At 36.9% G+C, this 20,894-nt stretch overlaps 1 protein-coding gene and 1 long non-coding RNA gene across 3 annotated transcripts in view; both read right to left on the bottom strand.

Annotated features, from left to right (window-relative positions):
• Positions 1 to 20,894, bottom strand: part of ARHGAP15 (Rho GTPase activating protein 15) — a 619,910-nt gene that overhangs the window by 500,929 nt on the left and 98,087 nt on the right. For both annotated transcript variants that reach the window (XM_030327812.1, XM_030327811.1), the window contains exon 5: positions 18,724 to 18,811. In XM_030327812.1, coding sequence (XP_030183672.1) covers positions 18,724 to 18,811 — 88 coding nt within the window. The remainder of the gene's footprint in view (positions 1 to 18,723; positions 18,812 to 20,894) is intronic.
• Positions 1,115 to 5,886, bottom strand: LOC115522173. Its single transcript, XR_003971268.1, has 2 exons — positions 4,154 to 5,886; positions 1,115 to 3,238 (listed from the first exon to the last, which is right to left on the bottom strand). It is a non-coding gene; the product is annotated as an uncharacterized LOC115522173 (long non-coding RNA).

Raw genomic sequence — 20,894 nt, 5'->3', positions numbered from 1 at the left:
GGATACTCAGAATTGAGTATCAGATACTCAATTGAGTATGAGATACTTAGAATGATTATGGGATACTCAGAATCAACAGAAATAACTTTTAAGGATATGTAACAAAAGAGATTATCTTTCTCATATAATATAGTCACAGAAAAAAGATGGAATTATTTTAAGGAAAAAGCATTTTTTAGGTCCCAATGTTTTACAACTATCAATTCACTTAATTCTTATAACAACTGTATGAGGTAGGTACCATTATTATCACCATGTTACAGGTAGTAATATACTAGAATATTGAGGTATACTTTTCCAAGGTAACACAGGTAGAAAAGGAAGAGCAGGATTAAATGAGGACAGCGTCACTCCAGAGTCTGCTCCTAACCACTATGTAGTCCTTGAAAATTGAAATTACACTGTGATCACATTCATGTTAAAACATGTAACTTTTTGGGAAAATATATGACATTCTTATTAGATTCTAGTGTGGACATAATTGATCTTGTTTCTGTCCTTCTCTGTTAAACTTGATCTTCCCATTGGGCCTTTACACCACCTGTTTACCTGGAATACCTCCCAATCTTCACATGGCTGACTCCTTCTTATCCATCAGGTCCCAGATAAATGTCACCTTGTCAGAGGCCTTCTCTGACTGTCTTACATAAAAGAGAGCTGTGTTCTAGCTTATTCTCTATCTCACTACTTGTTTTAATTTTCAACACAGCCTTCTTCCTAACTGAAATTAACATTTATATTTTTATATGCTGTCTGTTTTTCTTCCACTAAAATTAAGCTCCTTGAGCTGGGGCCTGGTTTGCCTTTTCTTCCACTATTTTTCCCGATGTATGGAACAGTGCCTGGCACAGAATTGTCGTTCAATGAATATTTGCTGAATTCATAAATGAAAGGAAAATACAAGAATGCAACTAGCTTTTGTGCTTTGGAAGGAAGGTTTGGGCATCTAAAAATTCCCCATGTTATAACAATTAAGATTTATATTTGGTTTAATAGTTAAGGAGTCTTTGCTTGGATCTGGAAAAGTGAAAACAGCTTAATGGACTCATGTAGATTGAACCTAGTATTTCACAGAATCCTACGATAGACAATAACTGCATGCTTATTGTATGTCAATGTGATAGCCACTGTGTTGGACTCTGGGACTCCAGAGATAAGGAAGATATTGAATCCTCCTTTAAGAATCCCATGCCAGCCTTAGACTCTACATAATTTTCTGTAGACTTTCTCTCTATGGGGAAAAAGCATTCTAAGCTTTCCCAGAGTTCTCGCCAGGCAGGTCTGCCACCTCTACCTGTCCTCATCAGCATCATACACTAAATCCCACGGCTTGGACACTGGCTTGGCTTTATCTCAATCCAAACTCTCCCAATCATTTAGTCACCTCCCAGGACCCTGGCCTTCAACTTGCCCTTACCCACCCCATCTCTTGCATTCTTCACGAGCCCACTGCTTCAACTCCTCTCCATTTCAGCAGTCTTCATTCTGCTCTTCATCTAACAAACCCCACGTTCTGGGTTTTCATTACTCCAACCCTGTTATGTTTGTTTTTGACATGACTGGAATCAGCAGACATTTTGTGCATCCTTCCAGCTCTTCCTGGTTTCCCTTCCTCTCACAAACAGGCCTATGTTCCCAACTCAGCAGTCACTTCTGTGTCCACCCCCCCCATCTCTTGCTGTCTTGCTCTCCTCCATGCAATGATCCACTCCCACACTCCACTCTCTCATACACTTTTCCTTCTAGCAATTTCCTCATATCCTCTAATCTAATTCTGGAGAAATAACTTTTGACTACTCAATGTACTAATATTACAAATAATGGCCACTTTCTACAGCTGGGCTTTTAACTCCACTTAGCGAATATATATATATATATATATATATATATATATACACACACACACACACACACACATATACATGTACACTTATACATGTATATATAAGGACACTTAACATAACCATGAAATCATTGCCAAGACCAATGTCATCAACACTTAGTGAACTTTTTATGTGCTCCTGGTCACTTTCTATTCTACCTCACAACACCACTCTCCCAAAGCTTCACCCCTTTCCAGTGGTCCATCAAGTGGCATTCTCCTAATTCTCAGAGATCGTACAGCCCTTGAGCTAGAACATTCACAATTCTTCCCACTTTCCTAGTCTGTGTAATCAAAATGAACAAACACACAAACATAAACTTTAATTCCTGTATATTGTACCCTCTGAAAGCTTTGTATCAGTTTCTCATTTATTCCTTATAATAGTCTTGTGCAGTTATTACCATTGCCTTCTATTTACATGTGAAGAAACTCAAGCAGGAAGTGGTTAAGTGCCTTACATAAGTTCACACACTTAATAAGTGCCTGAGAGGAGATAGGAATTCACTGTCCTCTGTCCTCCAAGTCCCAAGTTCTTGATCACAACACAGTACATTACCTCCCTTCCATACCTAGCCTTTCCTCCTACCAGGTCACATGACACTGTTTCTAGATCCAAAAATAAGAAGTAACATTTCCTATCTCTTCCTTGTCAGTGTTATCAGTTCCCATATTCTGTTCTGGCTCCTGGAAATCTGGATCTGAGCCTGTGATTCTGGTCCACCTGTCTAATGAACTCCCATGCCTGTCATGACAGTGGTATCTATGAGCATCAAAATCTCTTGGCCTGTCATTTCCAGACAGTGCATGAACCACTCACAAAGCATGTCCTTTTCTGCCTTAGAGGAAGAGACGCTTATTCTTCAGCCCAGGGCTTTTCCTCTCTGTTCCTAATTTCATCCAATGCTGTTCCTCATTTTCTGAGTCGTCTCCCTTCTACATTTATCTCCCTCTCTCAAGTAGATTTATCTTTACCCATAGCCACACACAAATCACTTCTGTCTAAAAATACATATAAACATATATAAGCATCAACCCCATAACCTTGCTAGTTCTCAATCCCACCTATTTCCTTTCCATTGTTGCCAGGATTCTTGAGCTTTCTACAGTCACATTCTCTGCTTGCTCACGTTCCATTCTCTTCTGAACCCACTGCAGTCTTCTACTCCTTTCCTTAACTAATCTAAAACATTTTAACCATGCAGGTCAACAAAAACAATCTGATGCCTTCTCTCTCATCAACATTCTATTTGAACTCTGTACTGTTAGATTCAGCTCCTTTTCCTTAAAAACCTCTGTCCCTTGGCTATGGAGACATTTTCACTCTAAATCTTTATTTCACGTTTTATATTCTTCCTTCTGTTTCTTTTTTTTTTTTTTTTTATGAAATTTATTGACAAATTGGTTTCCATACAACACCCAGTGCTCATCCCAAAAGGTGCCCTCCTCAATACCCATCACCCACCCTCCCCTCCCTCCCACCCCCCATCAACCCTCAGTTTGTTCTCAGTTTTTAACAGTCTCTTATGCTTTGGCTCTCTCCCACTCTAACCTCTTTTTTTTTTTTTTCCTTCCCCTCCCCCATGGGTTCCTGTTAAGTTTCTCAGGATCCACATAAGAGTGAAACCATATGGTATCTGTCTTTCTCTGTATGGCTTATTTCACTTAGCATTACACTCTCCAGTTCCATCCACGTTGCTACAAAGGGCCATATTTCATTTTTTCTCATTGCCACATAGTACTCCATTGTGTATATATACCACAATTTCTTTATCCATTCATCAGTTGATGGACATTTAGGCTCTTTCCATAATTTGGCTATTGTTGAGAGTGCTGCTATGAACATTGGGGTACAAGTGCCCCTATGCATCAGTACTCCTGTATCCCTTGGATAAATTCCTAGCAGTGCTATTGCTGGGTCATAGGGTAGGTCTATTTTTAATTTTCTGAGGAACCTCCACACTGCTTTCCAGAGCGGCTGCACCAATTTGCATTCCCACCAACAGTGCAAGAGGGTTCCCGTTTCTCCACATCCTCTCCAGCATCTATAGTCTCCTGATTTGTTCATTTTGGCCACTCTGACTGGCGTGAGGTGATACCTGAGTGTGGTTTTGATTTGTATTTCCCTGATAAGGAGCGACGCTGAACATCTTTTCATGTGCCTGTTGGCCATCTGGATGTCTTCTTTAGAGAAGTGTCTATTCATGTTTTCTGCCCATTTCTTCACTGGGTTATTTGTTTTTCGGGTGTGGAGTTTGGTGAGCTCTTTACCTTCTGTTTCTTTCACTGACTTCTCTTCCTCTTCCCACCTCTTAAGTGTCACTAATATCTGGTTTACTGTTCTAGGCCTTCATTATTGCCTATACTTTACATGCTTCCAGTGGGTTTTGGTCTTGCCTCTGGTCTGATCCACCAACTTATGACATGTTGACTCCTCAGTTTTTCCTCTGGCCTCCAGCTCCCTCTTATGTACCAGAACTGCATTTTCTAACTGACTTACCACTAGAATGTAGCACAGACAGTGAAATCATTGTCTTCTCAGATTTCCTCTCTTTTCTCTACTGCTTGTCTTGGTTAATCATCCTTTTATCCACTACACCTTCCCTACTTTCTTAATTCTCCCCTTTCCTTTACCACTTACAACCAAACAGTAGAGAGCCTGAATTCCAGAACTAGCTCCCTCTTCTGCCATCTCATGACCACAGCCTCATCTGAGCTCGTATTTTCTTTCATGTGAATTCTCTCAGTGTTTCCTCTGGGACCAAACAAAACCATTTCATTTCATTTTCTACATTTTGACTATTTTTTTTTCTTTTCTAAAACACAAATTTCACCATGTTTTTTTCCCTGGGAAATGTATTATCTGTAGGATAATGTACAAATCCCTCAGTAGGGTATACAGGCTCCTTTTCATCATTTTCCAACCATCCTTTTGAGTTCCATGCATTCCCCCATTCTTCTATAACCAGCTATGCTAAATCCATGGCAGTTCCAATATGCACCCTGCTTTCACAACTCTATACATTGTATTGCACCCTTTCATCTGGAACACATTTCTCTCCCTTCAATCCACTCTCCTTGTCTGCCATTTGTTCCACTCCTGCTCATTTTGATGATGTAACTCCAAAATAATCTCCATGAGCTCCCCCTTCAGCTCTGCAAGCCCAGTCTGTCACTCCCATTATTTCTCCTATTCTAAAACATACTTTGTTACCATTCTTTGTTATCCAATTGAGAATTATGGTGAACATTTTCCAGATTCCTTTCAAAGCATTAATAAATAAAAATAAATAATATATCTCAGGATACTGCATTACAAAATGAGGTAGTTTACAAAGTATAAGCTAATAGTTTACAAAATCAAAGCACAGTATTCCCATTCATATCGACCTTTAATAGAAAAAGACATTATGGCACAATCAAAGCAAATGATAGAATTAGGGGTCAATTCAGAAGTTAAAGTGACTCGAGTAAAATTTAAGTAAATAAATATATCAGCTTCAAGAAGACAAAACTAAGACCGGTTGATAGAGGACTATATAAAAATGATCGTGCCCAGTAGTCCATTTTTACAAAGCTAAAGCAGAAAGACCTAGGCTTGAAGAACAATGCTAGGGCCTAAGCTTTATTAGCAGGAAACATTTTCAGTATTTAAACATTGTTAAACATCAGAATAAGTTTTTCAGAAAAGTTGTCGAATTTACTTGGAAGACAATCAAGATTTTATTCAAGAAGGCTGAAATTAAAGAATCCTTTAATAGAAAACATATTTCTGATTCTACAGCTATAAAACACAAGAAAAAGTCTGTTAATGAACTACATGATGCCAATGGATCATATTGTACATCATTATAAAAATATACTTTTTAAAAATTAACTAAATTTAGATTTAAATTTAAGAGTGTACTTATCATATCTCTTCTGGGGTAAACTTAAAATATAAATGACTGATTTTAAAATATTTAAAGAGAATTATTTAAAAGTTACTGCTTCTGGACAATAAAATATAAAAGCCTCTTTGTTGGGGCAATGTGAAATCATTAAAAATTGATCCTGGGTCTCGTCCACTTCTGATTTTTATTATTCTTTTAGCCCAACTTTACTATTCCCTAGTAAGAGCTGACAGGTTATTCTCCCTGTCTTTCTCTCTTAGATTAAACCTTTGGGATTAAATTTTCCACTTTTTATGGGAAATTTGGGGCCTTTTAATGCACATTAAGAAAATATCAAAGGCCAGATGCTCTTTTGCTTGATGGCACTTTCCATGAGGAAGACTGGGCATGTGTGTAAGCAACAAATCACTGGACCTCTGATTATCCCATCCTTATTACTAGATGAGGTTACAAAAAAAAGGCAAAGCTCAGATTTTATGAAATAGGTTATTAGCTACCATTTTTTATTTTGGATTAATTGCTATTCTAGAATATAGACTCAGATTGTCCTTATCAGTTTGAAACATGAAACACAAAATCTGTTTAGAGGAATTAAGTTTTATCACATAACTGGTTTTGATTCTGGAAAATCATTCATGGAGGAGGATAAAACTCACTTATAAATTCTCATTTGGACAAAATGATTTAGGAAAGAGTGCTGAATGGATACCTGATCTTATTAATGTCTAAAGTATGGCTGCTGTCAACATAGAAGACAATACTTTGATTGTAAGATGTGAGTTTTATGTATATGAATATAAATGATGTTAATAATAACTGAAATTGTTTCTACAGTGAAATTTCTCAGTATATACAAGACCAAATCAAACCAGATTTTCAGAAAAGCAACCTTTGTGGGTGACTTTGGGCGCTAGAATGCTATGTGTTTGTTTTGTTTGTTTTTTGAGGAGAGAGTATTCTCTCTTTTTCAAGAAATGAGCAGATATTGCATTTAATTCTAAATCAAAATCTTGCCAGAGTAAATACAATAGTCTCTGTTTAGACTACCTTTGTTGTATGCTGATACTGTGTTACATTTACATTATATAAAAAACTATTTGCTTCTGCAAGGTGACTAGCTGGGGCACATTTGTGGTGCCTCAGATGCTCCCTCAGAGCCCTTATCCAGACCCTCATCCAGTCAGTCTACCTTAGCTGTCTCTGCATATGACTAGCAACGTTTGAACCCATTTGGTCCCACTTCCTGAGGGTGACCAGTCATCTTGGAATGGGAGGCCCTCCCTCCTGGCTTCCAGAGTGCGACAGGCTTTTGGCTCCTCATCCACTTCCAAATTTAGATAAAATGCCACTTTATAGAGTATAGGACCTGGCATTCTGAGAAGCCATCCCAGGGTACAGCCAGGGTTCATATGATGCAGGTATTGAAGACTATGGGTGGTGAACTTGGGGAAGCAGGAAATGGAATGAAACATAGCAGATAAATTCCTTCTCCTAGCTCCCATCTTTCCTCCCATGCGCTGTGTCGTGCTTTCTCCAGAGAGCCTACCTAACAGCAGCTTCTTTCTAAGTCAAGTGGTACAGCTGCCCAGTGATTCTCTGAGTCTGTTTGAGGTTCACAGGAGAGTAGCAGCCATTGGGTGACACAGCTCCTCTACTCTTCCCCATCATTTCCTGCCTCGTTTCCTTTTTTGCCACACCACCTATGCCCTGGATTCACGCCTCCCAAATAAAGTTTGGACACTTAATTTGCACTTTCTTCCCTATAGAATAAGGGCTAAGATCATTGGTCCTTGTGGCAGAGAGGGATAGTGCTACACCAGAATGTGTGCTGGAGTCTTGAGTTGTCACAGAGAAGCAGCTTACCAGCCAGAAACACCGTTTTATTTCCAGCCCCCTTTGCACCAACATGTGGCCACATTACCCACTCTCATCACTGGGATGTGAGCAAGACTGATGTGAGGCACTTCTGGGCTTACGGCTTTAAGAAGCATGGGGACCTTCTCATATTCTCTCTACCTTTCCCTCATCTGCCACTAAGAGTTGGCAAAAACAGAAAATGAGGGAGGCACCATGTAGCAGAAAGCTGACCAGAATACCTGTTTCAGACTGTTTCCTGTTTAGGAGTAAGAAATGAGGTTCTGCAGAGATTTTAGATTGGATTTGGATAGCAGGAAGTGTTTCCCTAACTGAAGTCTTGATATTAACAAAAATTAAGATGAGGATTGTAAATACACTGCCTTTAAGTGACAATTAGGGCATCTGAATCCTATTCTATCAGGTTCGGAAGACTCTTCTCTTAACTGCTATACTCGATTCCTCCATATAGTAATAATAACAACAATAATAATAAATATAATTAATATTTATCATTGCTATGTGCCCAGCAAGTTGTATCACTTTTCTCACATAATCTCACAATAACTGTATGAGATAAGGACTCTTGTTAACCTCATACTACAGTTGAAATATCCAAGGATTATGGTAACAAATAAAATGTGAACCTGGGATTCCCAGTCCAGGTGGTCTTATTCTACGTGATATAGTATACTGCTTCCCAGAGCATTTCAACTCAGTAGTGAACTGTTAAGAAAGACTAAATATATATATTCAGTTTATTTCAAAGTGCACTGTGGACTACAAGTCCATTTTATGTTGGAGAAATGCAAACTCTAAATCAGATGTATTGCATTGACCAAAATGATAAACCACAGAGAGTCAAACTTCATAATTAAAATAGTTTTCTGAGAGAGCCTAAGGTGAGGTTTATTGGATAGTAAGCTATTATCCATTTATAAAGCATCCTATCAATTTCATAGATTTTTGTGGTTATTAAAAATTATGTAAGATACAGAATTTATTGTGGTTAATGGCTAAATCTTGAGAGAATTATAACCAGAGAACATGGCTTCATTTATAGTAATATCGATCACTTGATTTCATTTTTTTCCTTATAGTGTTTATGCTAATAAAACACTAGAATTCAATTTCTTTCTTTTTCTTTCTTTCTCTCCATCTCCACCCATCATCCTCCAGATTTCAGACTATTATTTTTGTTCTAATTTTTAAAGGTATGATGAGGCCATTTGATAGTGCAGTCTGTGGCTGTACTACAAATTGCCCCAATAATAACCATGCTATCTTTGCCAGAGCACTGTAATTCTGAGAATTAAAATATTAAACAGAAACTTAAAATGCATTCGTTAGGCCAAGTTTGGTAGATCTATTGTTTGTCCCTCCAATGTTTATGATCTTTTTGAGCAGGGGACTGAATAAGGGCTCAACGCTCACTTCACAAAGATAAAATAATTCCATATTCATTTTGTACAGAATACTCAATAATTCATGAATAGCTTTCTGATTGGAACTATTTTCATCTTTTTGCTAAATCACACCATTTTACTCCAATAAATAAGTCCATTTTGTTATTAAAGCCATACTACAGTGAATGAGCATTAGATGTATTGCATTATTTAATTAATGCTTGTGTTCATTATTTGCATTGGAAGTAAACAATATTAAAAAAAGTAAACAAATTATTTTAATGAGGCCTTTTATAATGCTCTTTTTTTGCTTTCAAGGTTATGGCTGAATGGGTGGTTTTAAAAAGTTAATAGTTTACTAAGTGCCTTGGAAAAGTTTTCTGTCATTAAAAGTGAAATATGCCAATGTTTGCCTCTAAATAAAAGTTATCAGTACAGTGTATAGAGAAAAAAAATTTTAAAAGTTACCTGTGCAACCAACATGTAGGCTCCATATTGAACATAGTGGCTTTGAAACCATACAGTTTTAGGGGAGAAATATGGCCTAAGATGTTCATAATGCTTCTGAATTTATGTCAGACTAGGTTTATGTTAACTAGGATTTGTGAGCATTGTGTGATAAATATAACAGAAACAGCTGACTGATGAGAGTAAGGTCCACTTGGTCTAAATTTTGATGGATGTGGAGACAGGAGAAATTTCTTAAATCAGAAACAAACTTTCCACAGTGTGTTTATTTTAGTAGGTATGACACCAACATATATTCTGGAGTCACAGGAAAATAAGTCCAGGTTTTCTACTGGTGCTCACTGCTGTGCTGATACACCCATGTTCTTGGGAAGGATATACGTAGTTTTCCTTAGATGAATTGCCCTACTTGCTTTCTTTACACTAGGACTTCTTTAGAGATTATCATTAAAAGTTCAAGACATATGAGGTTTTAAAGTGTTTTCTAAGTGAGAAGATGTCCTGTGATTCACTAAATAAATGCATTGGGCCCCACCGATGACAACTTAGCCATTTTGCCATTTTCTTTGTCAGTAAAAGCACAGGCCTTATGGCTCTCATCTATTGCACCAGAGTTTTAGAACGTGTCTCTCAGATAATTTAATAAGTCCTATCTTCTTTGTGTTAAAAGTAGAAAAATAATAGGGGCACCTGCGTGGCTTAGTTGGTTAAGCATTCAGCTCTTGATTTCAGCTCAGGTCATGATCTCATGGTCCTGGGATCAAGCCCTGTGTCCGGCTCCATGCTGAGAGTGGAACCTACTTGGGATTCTCTCTCTCCCTCTGTCTCTACCACTACCCGCCCACCCCCAAAATAAATAAATAAACATTAAAAAAATTTAAAGCAGAAAAAACTATATCTTAATTCCTTAAGCCTATCTGTGAAAACTCTGAATCTGTCTTAATATAAGGACAGTTAGTATTGGTTACAAAGGGCTCCAGAGTGCTTACAGAATGAAATTATCTCTTTTCACAGTCCTGTTCAAGATCTTTCATGAGTTGGTTCTACATGGACTTTCTAATGAAACAGTGCTGCTGTTCCACAGTGCTGTTCCTCAACTTATTTTGAGGCAATTCTTCCACTGGTGGTGCATCCTGGAAACTCATAGAAGAAACACAAAATAGTCTGGTCTAAGGCACGTCTACCCTAGGCCTCAGGGAACCTCCAGGAATCATTTTCAAGAACAATGACTAGCATGCAGTGCACAGGGCAAGACGAAAGATCAACACATATCTGTATAATCAGTAAAGGAATTAATTTCCTATATTTTATCATTGGTTACTCCCTTATTTCTACAGAAAATGTCCTTTTCACCCCCTTTTGCCTTGAAATCCTATTCATCCTTCAAAAACATGCCCAACTCTCACTTCCTTGACAGATATATTTAGAATCTTTTCCAGTTGGAAGCAATCTCTCTTTTCTGAGCTACTATAAAATTAACTCATGCCTCTATTCATGCCATTTTTGAGCAACTATCCATGTCCATTTTTTCACTACAATTACTCGATTTATGGGCATACTTTCTATTTGTTTCTAGATCCTCAAGGGAAAGATTTGATTCTGATTCATTTTTGTATGTTTCATAATACCTAGCATAGTGGCTTAAATATCAAGGATTCTCAGTGATTTTGTAGAATGAACGGTGGAGAGATATATAGGCTGAGCATTACTTGGAAGAAGCATTTCCCTGAGCAAGGATTATCTATAGCTAGACCTATGGTTCCCCACCATGTTTTTTAAATATTTTTATCACTTTAGTTATGTTTTATTGTAATAAACCTACATACAATTTCTGTCTCCTCTATCAGACTATAAGCACCTTAAGTGCAGCGATCATGTATTACTCATCTGATATCTCCAGGGTTTAAAAACACGTTGTGTGATACCTGTTAGGAGTTGTCAATTCTTTGTAGAATAAAAAAATGAATTTGTGCTCTATATTAGAAAGCTTTTTTTCCTCATGAGGCAGTCTATCATATATATATGTATATTTAGCCAGGAATATGTATTTGTCACATTCCATGGCTAGAGTCATGTTCCAGTCCATATCAAGCAGAAGCTCTACAATCACAAAGCACAGCAGGTACTTAGGTGGCAAATTGTACTTGAAGTGCTGGAACTGATTGAAATACTTCAGTGACTCTAAAATAGATAAGTGTACCTGAAACATGCAAGGGGTGTGAGTCCAGTCCTCAGAGGATAAATCAAACTGACAGTTCTTGTTTCTTTGGGACTTCTTTAAACAGGTAAAGCAAATAATAAAGATGTCTTTTGAGGCAATTTTTTTTCTCTTGGACTAAATGGGATGAAGCTATGATCCTAGAAGAATGAACTTCTTCTCTTGCCTTTTTCCATGATAGACCTTGTCCTTTTAAGACACATAACACTTGGATCATACTTCTGTTCAGTATGTGTTTATTAAAAGATCTGTTATTCTAGGGTGAAGGTATCTGGAAAACACTGACACACCTTCTTAGAGATGTGCCCCTGTAGCAAATCCCCAGCCCTTGGTATGGTTTTTAATCCTTTTTTTCCAACAAAAATAAAAACAACAAAACAAACAAACAAGAAAACCAAAATCTCATTTCTCTTTTTAGCACACAGACCTTGCCGATTCTCAGTTTCATGTCATCGTTCATATTTTTTAATTCCCTGGAATTCCCTGCCCACAAATTTCCACATATTGAAATTATAACCATCCTTCAAGGCCCAATTCAAATCTTTCACAGATGTGAGCTCTCCCTCCTTTAAATCTCAGAAAAACTCTTTTATGTTTCTTATTTCATCTCACCCTATTTTTTGGCAAAGAAGCTATAAAGCAAAGACTATATCTTGATTATATCTCTATGCCTTATATGTAGCCCTAATGAGCAAGCTGTTCATTGTAGGATTTCAATACATATTCTTATGAAGTCTTTTCCTACCAGGCTTATATAAATAGCACAAACTTGATTAACCAAATGCATATTTAAGTGAAAGTGAGGTAGATTGTAAATGAGAAACTAAGCTACTTAGATCAACTTTCCACTGAAAACAATGAAAAATGCTGGATAAAATATTTCTGTTTAAAATCACCTTTAAAAAATTGAAAGGTTGATAAGATAGTGGTAAACTGCTAGGGTAATTATTTTTGGAAAATGGGAATCTGAACGCAGAGAGGAAAGCTGAACATCAGATCAACATAACTGCTCTTTGCCTGAGGGCATTTGCTTATACTGTACACCTGAACTTTGGTCAATTGACTCCACAGAATAATGGAAAAGGTGCTGCCTGCAGTCTTATGAAAGAATAAAGGAGAAACAATATTAAATTTGTTCCCTTTCTCCAACTTAAGGGATTATAAAGAAAACTGTCTTTGTAGATGAGCAATGTGACAGAATTAAAAAAAAAAAAAAAAGGAAGAATGAAAAATAATTCTGTCCCCGAGAAGTAGCATAGTTGTAACTCTCCTATTATGTGTACAAATTTTGAGTTTTAACCTGTTAACTTAGATTGAGCTAATCAATCACTGGGAGTGTCCCAGACCCTTTGAGAAAAATGCAAAATATTCTGGAGCAGGACACATTTATCCCAGGACTAAATGATTAGCACACAGTCAAAAATAACCAGACACACAAGGAAACAGCAACGGAATGAGAAGCAGCAGAAACAGACTGATGCAGACTTCAGATGTTAAATCACAAGACATATAAAACAACCATGCCTTTTAATTTTAACAAAATAGGGGCGCCTGGGTGGCGCAGTCGGTTGAGCGTCCGACTTCAGCCAGGTCACGATCTCGCGGTCCGTGAGTTCGAGCCCCGCGTCAGGCTCCGGGCTGATGGCTCGGAGCCTGGAGCCTGTTTCCGATTCTGTGTCTCCCTCTCACTCTGCCCCTCCCCCGTTCATGCTCTGTCTCTCTCTGTCCCAAAAATAAATAAACATTGAAAAAAAAATTTAAAAAAAAAAAATAATAATAATTTTAACAAAATAAAAGGGAGCCTGAAAAATATCTGCAGATGACAACTATAACAAATGACATAGTAAACAAAAAAGCTTTCTCTAGAAATAAAAATTATAATAATTGAAATAAAGATGTTTATCAAAAAAAGGTGATTGGATTAAAGAATCAGAAAATAAATCAAAGGAAGTGGTTTGAAATGCAGTTCAGAAAGACAAAAAGATTAAAAATAGAATGTAAAATGTGGAAAATAGAGTAGGAAGCCTCTAAATGTAGGTTTAACTAGAGGCATAGAAAAATATAAGAGAAAATATTTTTAAAAAGCTTCACTTGAAAATAATAGCTGATAATTTTCTAAAATATATTAATGATACTTAAAAACAACTTCAAGAGGCTCAACAATCCATACAGGAAGAATAAAACTGTGGAAAAACAAAGGTAATAATAAAAATATCATGAGTAGCCAGATAACTGCAATTAGACTAAGGTAACTTCTTGATCACAATAATAGATGACAGAAAAGGTTGGAATAACAACTTTATGTGCTAAAAGAAAATAACTACCAAATCAAAACTCTATATCCAGAGAGAATATATATATTACCAGAATGAGGGAGAAATAGGAACATTTGAAACAAGCAAACACTGCGAAAGGTTGTTATTACAAGACCCTTTCTACAGGGATTTCTCAGAATATAGGGTTATCCTAGAAGGAAGGTGGAAGATGAAGGAAGAAGTAAATGGCAAGGAACATGGCAAATATTGGTCAAATATAAACCAACATTGACTCTATAAAAATAATAATATCTGGTGGTGTTAAAAAAACAAAACAAAACAAAATAAAGAATTAAAATACCAGACAACAATAGCATATGTGTTGAGAAAAGGATAGGTGTGTTAAAATATTCTAAGCTAGGGGCACCTGGTTGGCTCAGTCTATTAATCATCCAACTCTTGATTTTGGCTCAGGTCATGATCTCACCATTCATGAGTTTGAGCCCCACCTTGAGCTCAAGTCAGGATCTCAACAGTTCATGGTTCAAGCCCCCTGTGGGGCTCTGCTCTGACTGCATGGAGCCTGCCTGCAATTCTTTGTCTCCCTCTCTCTGTCCCTCCCATGTTCATGATCTGTCTTTCTCTCCCTCTGTCTCTCTCTCTCTCAAAAATAAATAAACGTTAAAAAATAAATAAATAAAAATATACTAAGGTAATATTTTGGAAGACGATAAGGGATTTGATTAGCTTTAGTCTTTGCTAGGTATCAATGATGCAATCCTAGGCAAGCCACTAGCAAAACAGAAACAAAGTGCAAAGTACATCACTCTGATCAGTGCAAAAAAATAAAAAATAAAAATAAAAAAAGAAAGAAAAAGCATGACATATTTAGAGAAAAAGGCAAGAAACAAAAAAGGCATATACTGTGATTCCATTTATGTAAATTCAAAACCAGACAAAGTAAACCACATTTCTTAAGGGCTATATATACAGCTGGTACAGGTGGGGAAAGAATGAAAAAGTATTTAATAATAGCTAAAATGCAGTTTAACTCTGTAGGAAGGGAAGAGGTTGGATGATATAGAGATAAATGGCAGGGGGTGGGGCTTCTGGAGGGCAGAAAGAGTCCATGTCTTCATTTGAGTGAAGGTTATGCAGGAGTTTGATTAACTTTTAAAATATGCACATATATATGTTATACATTCCGCTAAAAGTGGTTCCTGTAGTATTTTCCAATGACAATAGTTAACAAATATAAGGTAAGTTACAAAGCAGAATATATATAAAAAAAATCTATGAGAATATGAGCATCATCCTCTTCTTCATAATTCAGGAAATCCAGATGTAGGGACACCAGTTGTTTTCAAATGCTCTGGCTCACAGGAGGGCTGGCCAGTCTTGACCAAACTTTCTCTGGTCAGAGATGAAGTGAACAAAACAGACACAGTGTATATAGACATAGAAGAAGGGTAGTTTCCCATTTTGGTAAAGACTGTATTTCATTCTGAGGTTTTGTCTTCCCTCGATTTGGGATTGGGACATTTTTTGATGCCCTTTCTACTAGAAAGTGACAGTGGTAGTTAAGCACTAGATTACTCTTTAATGTCCTTATTAAAAACAAACAAACAAAACAGAATAAGTCAGTCCTCTTTTTCCTTGAACAGGTCACTGAGGACCCAGAACCTATGAATCTCTAATTTACACACACCAGTGAAATGATTCTGTGTCTATTTCCAGGAAAAGGCTGCTTTTGATACAAATCTGAGCTAGTTATAGACTGAAAGAACCTCAGCAAGAAAGATAGTCAAACATGGACTGTGGGATCAGGCATGCTTTATGACACGCTGTATTAAATGTGAAAGTCACAGGGAAAGAGCCACTGGAGGAAGGCGAGGGCCCCAGGAAAATATATATGGTCATGCAAGAGGTAACACCTAGAGCCCCAAATGGAGGAATGGCTTCTCTTTCAGAATTATCAGTGATCAGACACACCATTTACACCGCCTAGGGATACATAGTTCCTTTTTTGGAGACTGTACATGCTGATGGTCCTTGAGTTAATGTCATTATTTTCTCTTCTATACATGTCCGTATCAGTTCAAGCACAAAATCCATACGATGTAAAAATATGGTAAAATTATATTATGTCCTGTATTATGTACTATAGAATATATATATTTTAATAGAGTATACTATATTAGACAATAATAATTAATTGATAGCTACTATTAATCTTTTCTTTTGTTAAGTAATTCCATTCCCTTTTAATTCTGTTGGCAGATATCACTATCCCCATTTTACAGATGAGGACTCTGAAGTACAAAGAAGTCGAATGATTTTGTCAGCTCCTAAGCAGCAAGACTGGAATGAAGTCCGCTGTGGTTGAACTTCAAAGCCCTGCTCCTAGCTACTTTGCTGCTTTGTCTTACCACTGCATTAACATTCAAAGATCATTCCTATAAAGATTAAAATGCCATTTACTCTCTTAAACCACATTCTGCACTCACTCAGTCTGTTTCTACTGACCCCTTGGAGGAAAGGACAGACTTTTTCCCAGAAGCACAATGAACAATACCAGGACATGTGTAAGGGGGTGCAAGGAAAATTCAGAAATTTGAGCGTAAATCTCTTTCAAAATGAAACCACAGCATCTTTAATCAAGGCCTGGCAATCATCATATCGTTTCTCTGAGACTGGAATTGGTAAATGTGGGCTATCCCACTAGGCCTTTAATACTTGGTTAGAAATGTATCCAAGAAGTTGACTAGCACGACAATTCATGCAGTACAAACATGAATCTGTAATTCTCTTCCCCGTTACCACAAAACACAGTTAGTTCCTGCCCTGAATTCACTTTGAAGACGAGTGCCTGGGAGAAACCATAAGAGCATTGAAAATGGGGCCAGAAGTAATAAATAGGGGCTGCCAAAAAACGTTAACGAACGTCTTCTAAAAGTAAAATCTATTGTCAGTTTACAACTCTGAAGGTTGAACTGGAGGCATGCAATCGATTAGCGATTAGCGAGCTGACTTGAAAAGTTTTCTTTCACCTGTATAAAATTAAGTAGCTGATAATTATATTTCCTGGTACTGGTACAAGGAGATTAAAATATAAGATAAAAATAAACCAAAGCTTTAATGTGGAATCTAATCTAATCTCTCCCGTCATCCCAGAACATTCACATAAACTCCGGCTCAGGTGGAATTCTTCTCACCCAGCAGGACGAAGATCATCTCGGCAGCTCAACCTGCCAGACAAGTGACTTTCCTCCCTTCCTGACTCCCCCCTTAGAACTCATTCAAAGGGAAGACAAAGTCCCTGTGAGTGGATAGGAGGTGTTTTGTGCCTGGCCTTTAGGGGTACTTTATTTTTCTTAAAAAGATTATCTCAACCTTACTGTAGGCCCCAAATAAAAACAAAACAAAAGCCTAGAACAAATTTCTGAGACAGTTTAAATTAAAAACACAAACGACCGAGATACATTTTTAATTTATTTATAATTAGTTTACAGATTGGACCGCACCAAGACTCCAAAACCAGCAGGCCACTTGGGGATAAAGTCTATTGTGATTATCAGGGACAAGCCAAATGCTACCTTTTGCTCTTCTATTTAAAAACAAACAAACATCTCCTAGCAAATGATTTTCTATTTCCTATTTAAAGAGGATTACATAGCAAACAAGACTAGTGGCTGGAAAGCAAAGAACTTTCCAGCGTTTTATTACCTGCCAAATACAAATTAGTTTATTGCGGTTGACTCCTGCCAGGCGACCCCTCTCTCTGCCACCCATCAGGCCGATGGGGTATGGCAGGTTTGTTCCTGCCCGGCGTCCTTCCTAATCGGGAGGCTGTGAGACATGCTGCTTGCCCACCGTCTCCCGTATCACATGGCAGCTCTGGTGTGTGGGCAGCAAGGTTGTGAGCTTGAATTGCCCCAGTGACTCACTCAGAATTGCTCCTACTCACTGTCACCATCGAATTGCCGTGGGCATATGGGAGGCCCTCCTCCAGGTACAATAAAGAAACCCTACAAATTTCACTTTGTAATAACTATGGGTTACAGAAATTGTATTAGCTCCATTAGATGGAGTCAGAAATATTCAGAAAGGTTAGCTGGATATAGTGAATGTCGCAGTTAGACTAAGATAAAAAATCACTTTGTTAACTTAGAGTGTTTCCTCATTGGTAACACCCTATATTAAGGTGCCATTTATAAACAGTTTACTATTATTTATTAATGTATGAAGCACTTTACAGCATGCTAGATAACAACTTAAATTCATGTATTAAAGATGCACATACATGGTTTAATAGGATTTACGTCTTATAATATTCTTTAAAACAGCTTCCCATAGTCTCATCCGTTAAGCATTTATTACTAATGCATTTTATAACATACTTTATAATACATTATTTGAGCAAGTAGCTGCATTTAGTGATCATTTCATAAATAAGAATAAAGCATTTATAAATGGCACCTTAATTTAAAGTGTTACCTTCACATTACTAGATAGCTGTTCACCATCCATCTCATTTTGTGATTATTCTCCAAATGCACCACTTAATAAAACAGACACTAAGTTCTATTTTCCCTTCATCTGATTAAAAGTTTATTGAGTCATTTCCTCCATCTGCTTTCAGTTGTTGGGAGCTTGGAGGCTCTAGTGTGATTTCTGATGAAACCAAACTTTTAATTCAATAACATTTCGGTGAAGATGATAATAGCAGAAACAGAGAGCTACCTACCATGTTAGCCAGAGCCTGCTGCTTAGATTCTTTGTAAAATTCAATTTTTCGACTAGAAAGAACGATCCAGGAAGTAGACCAGTTTTTCCTTAGGAAAATAAAAAAGGATAAAAAAGCATTATCATTTGAGGAAATCCTTCATAGATATTACATAAGCAACATTTGAAATGAGTAGAGACTGTATTTTTAATTAGTCTTCATAAAAGTCTTTTCTTTATTAAAATCTATAGGTGGTACGGAATTTGGGTAATAATAAGGACCTTCTGTAATTTTTAAAAATCATGGCATTTATAGTAAACATTTTTCAATTTGAATTTCCTCCCAAATTCTTTTTCAAGTACTAAAACTCCAATATTTGTGTATCCATGTCCCCCTTCACAGTCTTTGTTTCCACAGCAAGCTAAAAATAGCAGGGTAAAAACAGAAATCAGAACCCCTGCCTTTATTGTTACTTCTCCTCATTGCTTCAGTATATTTCAGAATCTGAAAAACTAACCAGCTAATGTGTCACTACCTACTTCAAAATATTCTTTTAATGTTGAATCTCACTGGAAATCAAAGAAATGCAAATAAAAAGAGTGAAATGCTTTTTCCTTCCTTGACAATCAATTTGGCAAGAAATAACACCAAGGGTTACTGAGAGTGTGGAGAAATGGATTCTCCCATACAATTCTGATGGGAGGGCACACAAGCATATTTTTCTGGAGTGAATTTGGCAATATGTTTTATTTAAGTTTATTTATTTTGAGAAAGAGAGAGAGAGAGAGTGGGGCAAGGGACAGAGAGAGAGGGAGCCCAAGCAGGCTCCACACTGTCAGCACCAAGCCCAAGGCAGAGCTCAAACCCAAGAACTGTGAGATCATGACCTGAGCTGAAATCGAGTGGGAGGCTTAACTGATTGAGCCACCCAGGCACCCCGGCAATACGTTTGTTTTTTTTAAATCTTTTGAAATGTGTTTGTCTTTTGACTAAACAAGTCCATTCCTATGAATTTAAGTTTATACTAAAGAAGTCATCTCATAAGTGGGTAAGGCTGTGTGCACAAGAATGAAGTGTGCCCCATTATTTCTTAATTCTGCACCTAAAATATATTTAAAAAGATTAGTTGCATAAATTGCATATAATAGATTCTTATAATGGAAAATGAATCCTATGCTGTAAAAGAATACTGATATGGGAAGGTTTTAACAAAGATCATAATACAATATATAGTTTATAACACCACACTGTGTATTTGCCTAAGACTGTATTCCCTCCTCTGAGCCTCTTCTGATGATTCTCATTCATCAGAAGTTAAAATATTACATCCTAAAATGCATTCCATTACTTCCTCACACAGCACTTATGATAAAAAATAATTTTTGTATATTTCACCTCCATTCCCACCATTCTAAAAAAAGCCTCAAAATGATAGAAAGTATTTCATGCTTATGGAAGTATCCCCAAGTGGCCAGCACAGTGCCTTGAACAGAGGAGTCACCACCTACATATTTGCTGAACTTATGCACAGGGAGGAAAAGCTGGAAATAACAATAATTAAATCAGGTGGTAAAATCACTGCTTTTGATTTTCCTTTGTATTTCTTGGTGTTTATCAAACATCCTGCACTGAACATGTATTACTTCAGTAATTATATGTGTGCATTTGTGTCATGAAGAATGACCTTTTTTAGATAGTAAAATATGAAGGAGGTTAATATACCTAAGTTTCTATCTGTTCTATCAATTGCTGCAGTTTGCTCTAACACTCATTTCAAAAGAACTGAATTTGTTTTATGAAAGTGGTAGAAAGTAAGTTTATAGAGAGACTTTATTCAAGTCAATAGAAACCTACACAAAAATATGTTTAAAATGACCATTCACGATCTTTGTGTAATTTATTTCCACTTGCTTCTTAGAATTTAGGGGTTTGATTTGAAAGGACAGCTTTGAATTCAGTAAAGTTAATATTTACACCAAGGTTAGATTGCTCTTACATGCCTAAACTTTCCTAACCATACACCATTGTGTTAAAAAAAAGAAAAAAGAAAAAAAAATGATAAACAGAAACAAAACAAACAATATGTATTTTCTAACATGAAAATATGAACATTTATGTTCTTGGACCCACTTGTCTTCAAATGGGTCTACCATTTCAACCAAACAATGAAAAAGGTGGGGACACACACACAC

Source organism: Lynx canadensis, chromosome C1 (genome assembly GCF_007474595.2).
Source record: "Lynx canadensis isolate LIC74 chromosome C1, mLynCan4.pri.v2, whole genome shotgun sequence".
NCBI classification, from domain to species: Eukaryota; Metazoa; Chordata; class Mammalia; order Carnivora; family Felidae; genus Lynx; species Lynx canadensis.
The sequence above is the reverse complement of the archived record's forward strand: the minus strand, read 5'-3'. Positions and strand labels throughout refer to the sequence as shown.